General features: G+C 53.3%; 5 protein-coding genes across 5 annotated transcripts; 2 read left to right on the top strand and 3 right to left on the bottom strand.

The window, feature by feature from the left end:
• Positions 1–1,469: 1,469 nt before the first annotated feature.
• On the bottom strand, positions 1,470–3,032 carry J7T55_005521 (uncharacterized protein; the record flags this gene model as incomplete). The annotated part of the gene is made up of 3 exons (XM_053133020.1): positions 1,470–2,047; positions 2,105–2,373; positions 2,650–3,032. The coding sequence occupies 3 exons, from the start codon at positions 3,030–3,032 to the stop codon at positions 1,470–1,472; spliced, it is 1,230 nt and encodes a 409-aa protein (XP_052989136.1).
• Positions 3,033–4,818: 1,786 nt separating this feature from the next.
• On the bottom strand, positions 4,819–6,750 carry J7T55_005520 (uncharacterized protein; the record flags this gene model as incomplete). Its single annotated transcript, XM_053133019.1, has 4 exons — positions 4,819–5,826; positions 5,883–6,326; positions 6,410–6,644; positions 6,722–6,750. 4 exons carry the CDS (start codon positions 6,748–6,750, stop codon positions 4,819–4,821), a joined length of 1,716 nt encoding a protein of 571 aa, XP_052989135.1.
• Positions 6,751–7,427: 677 nt separating this feature from the next.
• Positions 7,428–8,036, bottom strand: J7T55_005519 (phospholipase a2; the record flags this gene model as incomplete). The annotated part of the gene is made up of 2 exons (XM_053133018.1): positions 7,428–7,641; positions 7,699–8,036. The coding sequence occupies 2 exons, from the start codon at positions 8,034–8,036 to the stop codon at positions 7,428–7,430; spliced, it is 552 nt and encodes a 183-aa protein (XP_052989134.1).
• Positions 8,037–10,038: 2,002 nt separating this feature from the next.
• Positions 10,039–11,553, top strand: J7T55_005518 (uncharacterized protein; the record flags this gene model as incomplete). Its single annotated transcript, XM_053133017.1, has 1 exon — positions 10,039–11,553. The coding sequence occupies one exon, from the start codon at positions 10,039–10,041 to the stop codon at positions 11,551–11,553; it is 1,515 nt and encodes a 504-aa protein (XP_052989133.1).
• An 846-nt stretch (positions 11,554–12,399) lies between these two features.
• On the top strand, positions 12,400–13,467 carry J7T55_005517 (uncharacterized protein; the record flags this gene model as incomplete). Its single annotated transcript, XM_053133016.1, has 2 exons — positions 12,400–12,844; positions 12,917–13,467. The coding sequence occupies 2 exons, from the start codon at positions 12,400–12,402 to the stop codon at positions 13,465–13,467; spliced, it is 996 nt and encodes a 331-aa protein (XP_052989132.1).
• Between the last annotated feature and the right edge of the window lie 219 nt (positions 13,468–13,686).

The raw sequence follows: 13,686 nt of genomic DNA, 5'->3' as shown, positions 1-13,686 counted from the left end.
CTCCACTCTTACGAAGCTATATCAGCTGGTTTCTTGGGCAAGCTGATGCAATTGAGCGAGAGAATGATCGCCATCGGCTTTATCCTTAGAGAACTGTGTGCTGACCACTGCGCAACCGACATTATATTTGGGCATCCAGAGTACAATTCTGGCTTCAGTATCTGTCCCTTCTCTTCTTGAATTCCCACCCGTGTAATGAGTTCTAGGCATTAGGTATGCATTGGAGTCGTTCATCATAGACTGATCCGGCTGACCCCAACTCGCACTCGTTGACGTCGTCATCCGGCAGTTGACGGTTGATCTGTATCTTTCAATTCAGGTCGCCAACAATGAAAATATGGACTCTGAAAACATTAAAGAAGGAATCGACCCCAAAATGGCATCTGGAGACCCAAGGTTTGGAGCGACGGCAATTCATGTCCAGCACGTTGGCATGATGCACGGATAGTGACCACAACTCATGTTCATCGGCATCTGAGCGTCAATTTTCGATACAGCACGCATTGCATTTTGATACTTAAGGAGACGATGCGTGTTGTATCAAAAATTGACGCCCAGATACCGACATACATAGCTTGGGATGCACGAGGTTCTTTTTCCCCATAGTTCTTGCTCGTCATTGGCTCAGCGCCTAAGAACGCGACCTGCTAGGCCGCGCACTCCTTCCATCAGTTCACAAATGCCTGAATCTGTGTCAGAATGAGTGGCTTATGGCCTTGGAACCCATCTAGTAGCGCAGTAAATCATCACTTCAGCGAAGCCTGATCTGGGGTGCCCCTGATTTATTGTGCTAGGACATCTGAAGTATGCCGCCGAGGTTGACGTTGCTGAAGATGGAGGTAAGGCAATGCAATATTCTAGTCTTATGTTTCCAGCGTCGGCTGGCTCCAAATTCCAGCTACGTCAAATTTGGAAATGCGAATTCTTCGGTGGTATTTGGTAGCGGAATTTTGAAAGGTAAACACAAATAAATAAGAAAAACCCGGCGGACGCATGTAAGCACTGCCCACCCTATTCATGTACAGATTGTAGGCTACCCAAGCACAGTGTTGCCCTCTCAAAAGTTCATAGCGGAGGCGTTCGGAAGTGCAACAGAGCATATTGGCCATATGGCTGAGCTTCAATACTCCATATGTACCTAGGTAGGTCACCGTAGGTGCCGGCAATTCGCGCTGGATATGGCATGGATAGCGGCTGCTGGGGCCTAGCCTTTGGGCCGGGCTGGCGGGCTTGTAGCGCCACGCAGTCCGGCCGGACCGCGCTACAGCCATTGCATATGGAGGTGGCGGATACTGGCAAGGTGAAAGCAATGCGCGAGAAGGAAGAATATTCTAAAATCAGCGTCTCGGAGGCGAATTAGACAGTCGAAAGGGATGGGCATAGCAACAAAGAGCCCACTACTCAGGTAGAGGTGTAATCCGCAGGTCGGAATCAGGAGTGGTTGGGGCATTATACGGTCCTGTGGGTGTTCATTCTGTGATCATAAACATCTGCGCGAATCCGCCGTTTCTATAGCCTACGTTGAAGACCATCAGAAAGTGAGTATCGTTGATAGTCGCCATCATTGGCCAGAGGATGCGCGGGAAATCCGGGATACTCTGGGCTTCTCCCCATGTGTTCCCTCCATCAACACTAGTGATGATCTTCAAGATCATTCCAAGCCGGCTGTTGGCCTCCGGCGGTGGTAGGTCCTCGTCCGTCTGAAACGCAACGATCAGCGTGCCCCCGACGTTGGTGACAGACGGCGCTGAGGCGATGGGCCAAGGGTGAACCCCGACCCGGGGCCGGTGCAGCTTCACCCGGGAGGAGGGCGGCCACGTCTTGCCGTCGTCGTGGGACTTGACGGCGGAGATGCTGAGCGGGCCCTCGGCTGACTCCTCGAAGACGGCGACCAGCTCGCCGCCTCCCAGGCTTGTCACGCCCACCATGCCGTCGCGCGAGCGGACGCCGGCTCCTGATACCTGGATTGGTTTCGACCAGGTGCGGCCCTCGCTTCGTGAGAATTTCATGAAGTTGTTCTGCTCGCTTGGCGACGTCTCATGAGTGTCTTTTCGACATCTCATGTTAGCACGGCACCGGGTGGGAGGAATGAGGACATTCTTACAGTAGACCTGTATCGATCCATCATCCGCCAAGCGGAACAAGGGCTCCCACAGCCCGTCTTCTTCCTGCTCTTCGATCGTGCTCAGGTGGCTCCAGGTCTTGCCGCCGTCATCTGAAGCTGCCACCTCCAGTCGGAAATACGTGTATTGCCACTGGGCATCCACGAGCGGGATGTGGGGGTCATTTCCTAGCCTGTCGTGGTGGCGGTAGGCGTACAAGATTCTGCCGCTGGGTAGTTGCAATATCGAGGCATTGTCAAGATCGGTCGTTCTATGCCGAGCCTATGTCAGCAGTCTAGGCCATAGATAGTCTTCCCTTGGCAGTGCAGGACTATGGAGCCATCTCCACCAATGTACGCGGGCGCCAAACATCAACACAGAACTCATTGCCCCTCAGGTTGTATCAGGTGGTGCGCAGAAGCACTTGCCTTCTGGGACGCAGGCGAGAAAATGCCTGTATTGCTGCCGGGATATATAACTTTTACGTATGAGCCGAATGGAGCTCTTTGATCGGGGTTTTATCGTATTGTGAAGCTAGACAACTTACTGATTACTGGCTCTTATTACCTCGCTACCGTCGGTCCAAGTCAAGCCGACATCTGCGGATCGCGACCAACACATCGCACGCACGTCAGCCTCATTCTCGTCCTCGCAGCCGAATGCCGCCACCAAGGACCCGTCAATCATCTTGCCGATGCGCGTATACTCAGCAAGGTGGCGGCTAATGGGGTGCCGCTCACCCACCGGGACGACCCGGCCTGGCAGTTTGGTGGGAATCTGGAATTCGAGATCTGGCGGGGCGGCTGAGCTTGGTAGTGCGAAGTGGGCTAGAGTCATATCCCGGAAGAAGGGTTTGAGCAGGTTAAGACAGAGCAATGCGATGATGGCCGCGAGGAGTATACGAGCCACTTTCGAGCCTGTTGAAGCCATGGCGTTCTGGAATTGGAAAATGTTCCGGCTTATAGGCCTGACGGCCTGGATGGACATTGTTTTGGCGACAGAATATATATATAATGTTAGACAGTTTTTGCACAGTACTTCCCGAAGGTTAGAAACCTTCGGATGCACTGTCTACTCCCATTTCCCATTCCGACCACGAGTCAAACCCATCGATGCAAAGTTTCAGGCCCACGCCATTGACCCAAAATAGCAGAAAATAAGAGAACGCATATTGAGAGCAGAGTCCAACGCCTGACTTCAGGAGACAAGCCCTCGCATCTTACGGCAGATGGAATCAGGTTGACCGTGAAGAATTGTTGGATTACAAGTAGGTTGCCTAAGCAAGAGAAGCAGAGAGGGCAAAGCTGCGAATGTCGTCAGAAGATCTGGAGAAGTACCCACGGCAGTTGAACTAATAAGATCTACTAGGTAAGTTGCCTGAATTGGACCATCAGTACAGGGTGAGTGGGCCCTGCGTGCGTTCAGCCCCATAGCCCCGACAACGCCTAGCCTACAAATAAGTTGAACTCGTGTACCGATTGGTCCTTTTAGTCTTGGGGACTTTTAGGAAAGCGATTTAACTCTCGGGCTAAAAGTTACAGTACTCTCCGAGCGGATCCCACGCCTAACAGACCTTGCTGCTGACTCCTCCGACATATCATATTAATGAGAGTTTTCACCCCTATGTACAATACACACTTTTCACCTGAAATCCATGACGTGCCTGGTTGGACCTTTAGCAGTCCAGGCACAGGCTATGGGCCTTTTGCTCACAGTTGAAATTCATCTGCCCCAATGGACTGAGGGAGCTGGGTAAGCCGATTGTGGCTATATAATTCGGCTGTATCGTGTTATAGGCATTGCAATATACTAGCTGGCTCTTTCGAATACAGATCAAATCGCAGCTCGCACCATTTTCCAGGCCGCAACCTTGAAGATGCCAGGATGCGATACCATGAAAAGAACCGTGTTGAACGCCATGTTGCTGTCTGTCACATCGGACTGAAACTTCGTCTCGTGCCGTCGTACCCTGACCTTTCATCGCCTTGCCGTAGTCATCGGAGTTCGCCTTCCACTGTTTCATGTCTTCGAGGACATCACAAATCTTCTTATCTGCAGGCGGACAATAGGATTGGTGGGAGACAAGTGATGGCATCCATTGGAGACATTGAGAAGGCCGGGTCACCTCTCAGCTGGCCGAGATAAAATGACCAGCAGCCGTACATTAGACGTATGCAGATGGCAGCTCGCGACCGGGACCTATCGTTCAGATCACTAGATGGAGGACTAGGGGGGCGCGTCGAGTTTGGAGGCAGTACCATAAAGCGTATTCCGCAGATCTGTAGCCTATCGTCTGCATTCTGACAAAAAGCTAATCAATTCATAGGGGGGTATCCCTCGGGTATACCACAGCTACTATTCGATCCATCCACGAGAATCTCATCGTTGGGGACTTAGGGTCTCTTCGCCTTTGCAAATGTTAAAGGGAGGTGCCCTGCTTTCATAATAATATGGTTTCTCGTCTAAGTCAAGATTGCTAAGCCGTTATTACTCGGTAAAAACCCGAAATCGTAGGCTAACAAAGTAGTAGCCAAAACCTTTTGAAGCACTATGATAAATAGTTGGCGACCGATATAATTTCCTGAACCTTAAAAAGTAAAGAACATTTAGCAATTCGATAGATTACTCTTAGATATTTAAGTAATCAGAAAAAGAATGACCGCCTCTTTACAAGTTGTGTGCGTTAGACACAGGAGATTCTTCCGACGGTGAACACTTAGCTATCCAGCCCCAGCCCGCCGACTTCCCAAGCCGCGGCGGCGAGGAATAGCATCTGCTCATTCCACCGCCTTCCGATCATTTGCATCCCAATTGGCAGTCTGCCCTGTCCGTCTTCGGTCTTGCCCCAGCCTACGGGGATGACCAGACCGGGATGACCAGTGAGATTGAACGGAGAAGTGTTCCACGTGTTGCCCAGCGCGAGCTCATACTTCTGTACGACGCTTAGATCAGGACTGGGATGTTTCATCCCAACCGTCGGGTTGCACGGAGTAATGAGCACGTCAAAGTCCGCTAGCACCGCATCATACGCAGCTCTCAGCTCGTGTACATGCGTGACTGCCTTGCCCCTTGCGGCAGGCGGGAAGTTGTCGCTGTTGCGTGTGATGAATGTACTACTGAGGAGCTTGTTCACGACCATGGGCGCCGACCGATTCATGGTGTCGTACCACTTCCCATCTGGCTTGGGAGGTGCGAGATCCGCCATAGGCCAGCTCAGGCAATCTGGAGGCGTGTTGTGGATGAACACGTCTGCCATATCGGGCCGTGTCACCGCCGTGAATATCGAGGCCGCCATTGTATGCATCGGCACACTTACCTCCTCGACTGTTCCGCCGAGAGCAGCGAAGCGCTGGCCCGCCTGCTTGACGACGGTGGCCACTTCATCGCTGAGCTGAGGAGCAGACCAGGCCTCTTTGACAATGCCGATACGCAAGCCGCTGGCGGCTGCCGTCGCGGTCCAGCTCCCGGCTGCTTTGAGCGACTCGATGGCCTCGTCGAGTAACTCGTGGTAGGCAGGTACACTTTGCCGCAGAGGGGTCTCAGGAGTCATCCGCGGATCGAGGCCGTCCCAGCCAGCCAAGACCGTGAGTAGCAGCGCAGTGTCCCGCACAGAACCGGCCATCGGCCCACAGTGGTCAATCATCGGATGCAAAGCTGCGAGTCCCGTATAAGGGACTAAGCCATGTGTTGGCTTCAGACCATAGATTCCACTGTACGCTGCTGGCTGGATTTGTCGTCAGCACAACGATGAAGCAGGGAGCTGCGCGATAGGATGCCTACCATGCGAATACTGCCTCCTTGATCGCCTCCTATAGCGAGATCGACACCTTCTCCCAGGTCTTCATCAACAACCATGCCTCCGTTCTGCTTCTCCTTCTGCTTGTCCACACATTTGACCGCAACCAGCGCTGCGCTCCCAGAGCTACTACCGCCGCACTCATAGCCCTTCAGCCAGGGGTTATCAACAGGCCCAGTGGCACTGCTGAAGCTCAACGCAGACATGCAATAGTTCTCGCATGTCGACGTGCCCGTGATCGTCCCTCCAGCTTCGAGCACACGGGTGACGACCGGGGCGTCGAAGCTGGAAATCGGGTATGGAATATCCTTGGACAGATGGAAGGGCTGTGTGCCGCCCGTCATGGGCAGTCCCGCGACGGACACATTGTCCTTGATCGCTATCGTCTTGCCGGATAAGAGCCCTTCCGCAGAAGGTCTGATGACGGTCTAAGACTCTCAGCTCGGCTCCGAAAGCCTAATTGCGCCGGCTGTGGAGGGACTGGTTGTGGGGAAAGAAGAAGTGCACGAACCCTGTGGCTCCATCCGTTCAATGGATTCTCGGACGAAGATGGGCGCATGCTGGTCCGTTCACCTGCGCTGCTCGCCGTTCGGATGAGAGGGTGGTGGTACGGTGGCATCGCTTGGACCGTCTCTACGTCGGCGATGGCAGCCCGCAGGAGATCGAGGTAGTCTGCTTCATCTCGAGCTTGCACCTGGAAGCCCAGGGAGGAAGCTAGATCCCGGAACGCTTCCTTTGACACGGTACTGCTAAAATGTGTTTGAGCACTTCGGCAACTTGCAATCTGAGCTCGGGGAGACTTGAATGCGCCAGGTACACGTACTACTTCTCGCCGGCAAGTTTTGCAGACATCGTATCGGAATATGAATGTAGATGGAGGTAATTTGAAGGCCTGGTCCTTTCGTCCTTTGCGAAACAGATCGAGTCATGAAGAGATATGTTCTGCCTACGTAGGTGTATCTACTCGAACAAACGGCATGATAAGCATGTAGCGCGTGCCTCGCCTGCGTCCCCGATGCCGGGACCCCGCGGCGCACACTGTGCATGCATAGGTGGTTGGCGCGACTGAACCGATTAGGTGTGATTTTGGAGTTCGACTGATGAACTTTAAAGTTTCTTGGTACTGCAACACTATCGTTTCTGTCGACGGCAAATCTTCGGTGGCCTCGTCCATTGTTTTCACGTTTGCACGTGCGTGCAATGGTGCTTGCCTTAACAGGAGCACATGCAAAACCTCAACCCACTTTGTGAACACCTCAGAACCCGTTATATGCGCGGATAAGTGTACAAAACATTACTTAATATTGTGCAAAAGAATAAAATCTACCTTGGAGCAGATAGATGTGCTCAAGAGTGAGCGACCGAAAGATTCCAGAATCCTGCCCATGTCAAGCATGAGACGCTCACCGGAGTTGTTCGAGAGAACAAAGTCTCCGCAGATTCTGAACAGAAGGACTGGCCTCCCTGCCTGCAATCCTGAAACAAAATTTTCGCCGTGTAGTCAACCAACGGGGTACTCTCAACCCACTTCACGATGGGATTTGACCATTTGCCTTGGCCTCAGCGACAAGCTGGTTGTAGACGGCCACCGCGTCCTCGTACTCCGCCAGTGCATCGGCGTCCACGTCCTCTGCACGCTTTGTTGCATCCTGTCCACCGAAGAGCTTTACAGCAGTGTAGTACACGTCTGCCAGAGCGTCGCAAACAGACTCGAGCGTCTCGGACTCGCATTGGAACTTGAGACTGGTGGATGTTAGTCATGGGAGAAAACAAGTATGAATGTGTATCTGGGTAACGTACTCGGCCTTGAAGTTGGTGTCAATAGAGGCCTTTGCCGCCTTGGTGAAGCGGGACTGTTCACGATAGTTCGTGTAACCAAAATCGTGACGGTAGCATGCAGGCTCGAAGTTGAAGCCTAGGGGGTTATCAGGCGAATCACTGCAGCCATCGGAAGTCCAGTCTAGGGTGGCCGGGTTTTTCGCGTTGCGGTAGGTGATAAACTGGCTGAGCGAGATATCAAAAAGATAGCTGTCTGTGATGGTCTGAAGCGTATCCTGACGTGGGGAGAGTGGAACCGGTCCGAAGGCGAGGGTGGCCGGCACCAGCCAGGCCGCACATGCGATGCTTGAGAACTTCATTGTGAACCCGGTGAGCAGTGTGGCTAGGAGCTGCTGTAGAAAAGAGGGTCTGAAGGCTGCAAGCGAGGGTAGTATGAGCCTCGTAAGAGAGATGGGATCGCGAACGACTGCGAGCTCATCTGCATGCACGAAATGCGAAACCTGCGGGGAGACAATGATGTGGATATATAGTCCAGCTCAAGAAACCAGCCATCCTGCATCACACACCCAAGTAGGTCGGAATGAACCTATGACCTGGTGAGGACCCATATGAGCTTGGCTCGCTCCGTGTCTGCAGCGCCTAGAGGGCCTCTATGATCCAATAGATGCGACTGCCATGCCGCTATGCCTCCACGTGCAAGATCCCCAGGTTCCCGTCCTGGTTCACAGTCACATCCACGGACGCTGGTCCGGACGCGTAACACCTTGATTGAAAAAAAAGTCCTGACTTGATCCTAGAATAGGAAGTCGCCGCTGCAGGTGTAGTGCAGTCTGACTCGCCGTGTGCGGCTTTGTTTCGCTTTCAGACCTCTGAGACGACCACCCAGCAGAAATAGACACCAGCTGTCAAGGACCTTGTTGGAGAAACATAGACTTATGATCCCTGCATATAATGTGTATACGTAGGCCTTGCCCGGCGGAATGACCAATTGTAGCCACCGGCTTGCGCAGGTACATCCGGTTGCGAACCGGATGAGCCGGGCAAGAACCATAGACAATTTGAACTATGACCGTGCTCATTCTATTCTGTTATCACTGCTTGAAATTGCCAGAAGTATTACTGATAAAGAAAATCAAAATGAATAGTTGCTAGTCGGGTCAAGGTCATCAATATTCCGTCAGATGTTGCCCCACTTTCTTTCCCCTGATTTCAGCCGGAAAACTGAATAGAGGACCAGAACTGAAATGCTATAGCTGTAGGGGGGGAGTGCTGTCAAAATTAAGGTACGCGTGCTCTGTAGATGGAGATTGGACTATTCGGTGGAGCGATCGCCATTGCTAAGCATTCAGGCTGGCCAACGACACGGGATAAAAGTACTGTGTCTTTGGCGGAGCGTCGATCGTGTCATGCATCCCGGGCGAATCAAGCGCCATCGTGACCGAGTACACACTTGGGTGTGTGGTAATCTTCGGTTCGTCCAAGCTCTTAGCGTAGCGTCCCGGCCGCCTGCAAGGTTCTTGGAGTCCCATGGCACGGCGACCTTCCGGATCGAACAAACACTCCGATGCTACAATGCGCCCGGATCTCTTGGCGTTTTTGAATGATACACAATGGACTGTTCAGGCAATTTTGGTAGAGTCCGATATGGCTTTGAGCTTGTGCTCAGTCTTTCAATAGTTCACAATTCGCATGACAGAGGGGAGCTAAAGTATCGGGAGAAATGTCCATTCCTAAGAAGACCACTAGAGATCCTCTTCAGGAGATGTTACCAACCGGAGAATATGCAAGTGGGAAGAGGAAGCTATTGGAAGGACAACGCGATATGTGTGCCGAATCGATTGAACGGAAAGAAGGCAAAGTGTTAAAGGCTTGGCAATGCTCGATACACCAGACAAGCAGCAGTACCAACGCAAGGAGAATGAAACCATTTGCAGATGTAGATCTGCTGAATACAAAGAGATGGCATCGGACCTAGACTGTCGCATTCAAGCACTTGAGGTCTCACCACTGAACCCGAGCACCTAGCTTATTTGAGAAGCATAGCCCTTGCTCAATTGCGGTTGCTACCTAGATAGTAAGCTGACTCACTTCGGCCACCTGCACATGCTGCCAATTGCTTTTGCAGCGCGCGAAGGAAGAAAGTCAAGGCTCTGAGGACTAATCATAAGCACTGAAAATCCAGGCCTGGACCAATCCGTGGGGCGCAGATCTTTCAGCATCTTTCAGCTCGTCCTACGCATTTGCAGTGGCTCCAGGGGTTTGTGGAACGTGCGGTGGTATATATCAACAACCCAGCCTGCAACTCGCGATCCTGAAAATAGCAGTGGAGAGATTCGTACCAAAGTGACAAGCTCGCTGACGATGGCCCGGCACGAGTCTCTCTTCTCGTACAATATCACACGTCCCTACCCATTTCGGTGGTTCACTCCCGTGGTCATTGCTGGCGGGATAGTAATCACAGTACTCGTGTCTTTCCTCAATGTCGCGGCTTCTGGCTACGAACTGATCGCAACTTCGTCCACCAACCCTAACACGACACTTTCGGATGGGAATTGGTACGCGAATTGGCCAAGCTGGCTTGCTAGCACTCGGGCATCCTGCGAGACAACAACCATGCCCTTGCAGACTGGTCTTTATACCAACAATACAGCATTGCCATACACACTTGTGTCGGCATGGAGGTACGATAAGTCCAGGAATCAGATCAGCCTGGGCTCGCTGATATACGACAACAATCCTCTTCTGGACTGCAATGTCACTTCGATCCAGATAGGCATTGAATCGAATGATCGAACGGCAGGGCAAGTTGCAGTGTCTCAGGTCGGTGCAACACTGACGGCCAACGCTGTTTGCTTGATTGAAAGGCCCGAGGGGCAGACATACTTGGAACTGGCCACGACGTACGATGCCATCCCGCCGCCGAGTGTGTCGAGTTCGATCTTTCTGGATACCAACGCGACGAACAAGGCGAGTTTGTATTGGGGGCATTCCGTGATGAGATTGTACTGGGCAGACTTGATTAGGAAGTATTATCTTGAGAATGTGGACCAAGGTAGACCTTTCTACAAGGCCGCCGTGACACTGAACCGTCTGGATGACGCTGCTTCAAAGCCAACCACCAAAGACGACCTCACGGACATGGACTTTTTACGCGTTCCGGCCTGCTGGCTAATGCCGTTGAATTCGACCGGCATCTCGCACACGAACAAGTTCTGCGACAGCAACACCATCTCGGAGCTCGCTCAAGGCAGCACGAATCAGAAGCCGATGCCGAGCACGTGGGGGACGGTGAGCGTGTTGGGCAAAGCAATGTGGTTTACAGTCCTGGCCGACCTTGGGAGAGACGATGACTCGCTGCCGAATATGCTTGCTCACCCGGACCTCCTCGAGAGCCTGACAGCAAATATGACGAACGTCAATGAGACCCTCGGGACGATGTGGAGTTGGGGCTTACAGAGCTCAAGCCGCTCGCTGGTGCCATATGCAGCATCGAAAGATGGTGATTCTCAGCTCGGCATCACACGATCAGTGTTGGCGACAAACTATGTCTGCCAGTTGCCGAGGCTTAAGTCGACAGGCGCGCTAATTGTGTCGGTGCTGGTGGCGGATTTGGTGCTGCTACAGGCCGTTTGGAAGATTTATGTTCTAGGGGTGGATTACTTCTTCACATCCAAGAAGGAAGAGCTGAAATACTGCGAGGGCTGTGCAAGGAACCTGATGGACCAGAGGGATATTCCTCTGGAGAATGTGAAGTCTCCAGGAGTAGGAGGTGTTGGGTATGATGAGTATCTGTCCGTGGAGCGAGGGGGAGCAGCCTTGCTGTCGCCATCTTCGAGGCATAGCTTATTGGACCATGGGCAAGTGGTTGAGCGGTGACAAATTTAAAGAATTTCCGCCTACAAGTCAGCCTTACCTAGAAAGATCTGATCGGAGTTGCTTACGAAGTGATGGAAGTGTTTCCAAGGGGATAGGATCAGCTCAGACGAGACGTGCGCTCATGGGCGGCCCCGATGGGGATGAGCGGAGGGAAACGGCCGCGGCGAGAACGAAGTGAGGGCCAGGGTCAGACCCTGACTTGGAGCATCTACTAACCAAAAGCCGCCCGAGGCAGCCACGCTCACCCCCCCCCCCAACCAGCGGCCCTACTACATAGAGATGCAGGTGCGGTGGCGTCAATGGCTGGGGCTCACCTGCAGCACCTGAACCTGGGCACGCCTGCCTGCATGAGTGACGGAGGCTACAGAAGCTAACGTTGTCTAACAAGGGCCTTGTGACTGCGTACTGTACGCACCCAAGGTCTGTCTGCTCCTGTCCAGACTCGTCTCGTGGACTTGGGACTTCCCCCCGTCCGATGATTCGATAACAATCCGTCCTCCGTATGGTCCAGCCCCATGCTGCTGCCTCTGCCTCACCTCGGTTCAATTGCATTGTCGAAGACTACCCTGCCCAGTCCGATTCTGTCCCCTTCTCTGAGCACCCGAGCCGCATCGAGACTCGACCAAACTTCCTCACGCAAGACGGACCATGAGGTCTTTGTGAGGTGACGACCTCGAGCACAGGACGCCCTACGGTGCTACATCACTTCCCCACACTCACGCTCACTCGCGCCCTCTTTCTGGGCTCCGGGCCCCTCATACTCCAAGGTTGGCCCGTTCATCTCCAACAGTCTCGAAGTCGACGATCCGCGCAGTCCATCGATCCATTGAGCCCTGTACCACAGGTATGGACGACGCTACTTTCACCACGCCCAAGCGCAAGCGTACAGATGCCGCCAGCGATGAATCCCCTTCCCATCTAAACCTCCACTTCTCATTTGAGGTGTCTCAGGGCCTGCTCTCGGATGGCGGCGACAGTCCGCGGACCAAAGTCGCCCACAGGTTCCGGGGCTTGGCATTGGCCGATAGTGGGGGCGGGGCTGCAGCGGCAGATGGCCGAGTCCACGACACCAACACCGATACCGACCCCGGTCGCGACACCACAGATGGGGATTCTGACAGGATGGTAGTCGATGAAGACGAGTCAAAGATGCGCAAAAGATCAAAACTCACTCCACCAGCAGTACCGTCCGATGGCTCACCCCAGCTACAGCACCAGGTCCAGCCACCAATCCAGCACCACCCGACGGCGAAAAGAGTCGAGATCCCAGAGACCCCAGCTGCACAAAGCAGTGAGTCGGACACAGCTGCTGGCCTATGTTCCCAATCGATTCCAAGTGACAGCCGTGTCTTATTCAAACCAGACGCTGCCTTCAGCCGACCTGCAGCCGACACTGTAGCCCTCACAGCTAGACCTGCCAAGGTCTCTCCGAGCAAGCCGTCAAAGCAACATTCCGCCGTCAACAACCGCCCTCTCGACAGTCTAAAGTCCAGAGGTCGCAAGCGAGCAGGTACGCCGCCACTTGTCGCAACCACCACCAAACCTGCCAACGCAGACCAGCCTGGCATTCCAATTGATGAGGTGATTGACCCGGTTCGGGCGGCACTCACCTGGCACGAGGACGAAATCACTGTTTACGATCCCGAGGACGAGGACGACGATGGTGTGGGTATCAATGGCATCGGGTTTAAGCCAACCCCTGCCATCGCCTATGCTCGCACCATGAAGAGGAAGCAGCAGCTTGCCGAGTACAAAAAAAGAGAAGAGAGGGAGGCCAGGGCACGACGGAGTTCCAGACGCCGCGGCAGCCCGGAGAGAGCCCCGAAACTGCAGCGCAAGGAGAGTGCAAGAACAGAAAGTGCCAGAAAGGTTCGCTTCACGGAGGGCGAATCGACCACAATGATCACTATTTGATGAGTGCTATGGGAATACTCTGGTAGTAGGGCAACGGCCGACGAGCATCATTTCGGGAGTTTCTTTGGCATCAGTCTGGGCGTTTTGCTGAAGGGAAATTCGGGGCGTTACAAAGGGAAAGCGTTGCTCTTGAACAGGTGAGCCGATCTCCGGCAAAGTTTCAAGGTTGGGGGAAAACTTGGTGGACATCGCTATGGAGGGGTGATTGCTTTCAATGCG

The sequence above is a fragment of the Diaporthe amygdali genome (assembly GCF_026229845.1).
Source record: "Diaporthe amygdali strain CAA958 chromosome Unknown NODE_34_length_500367_cov_65_467389, whole genome shotgun sequence".
Classification (NCBI taxonomy): Eukaryota; Fungi; Ascomycota; class Sordariomycetes; order Diaporthales; family Diaporthaceae; genus Diaporthe; species Diaporthe amygdali.
The sequence above is the reverse complement of the archived record's forward strand: the minus strand, read 5'-3'. Positions and strand labels throughout refer to the sequence as shown.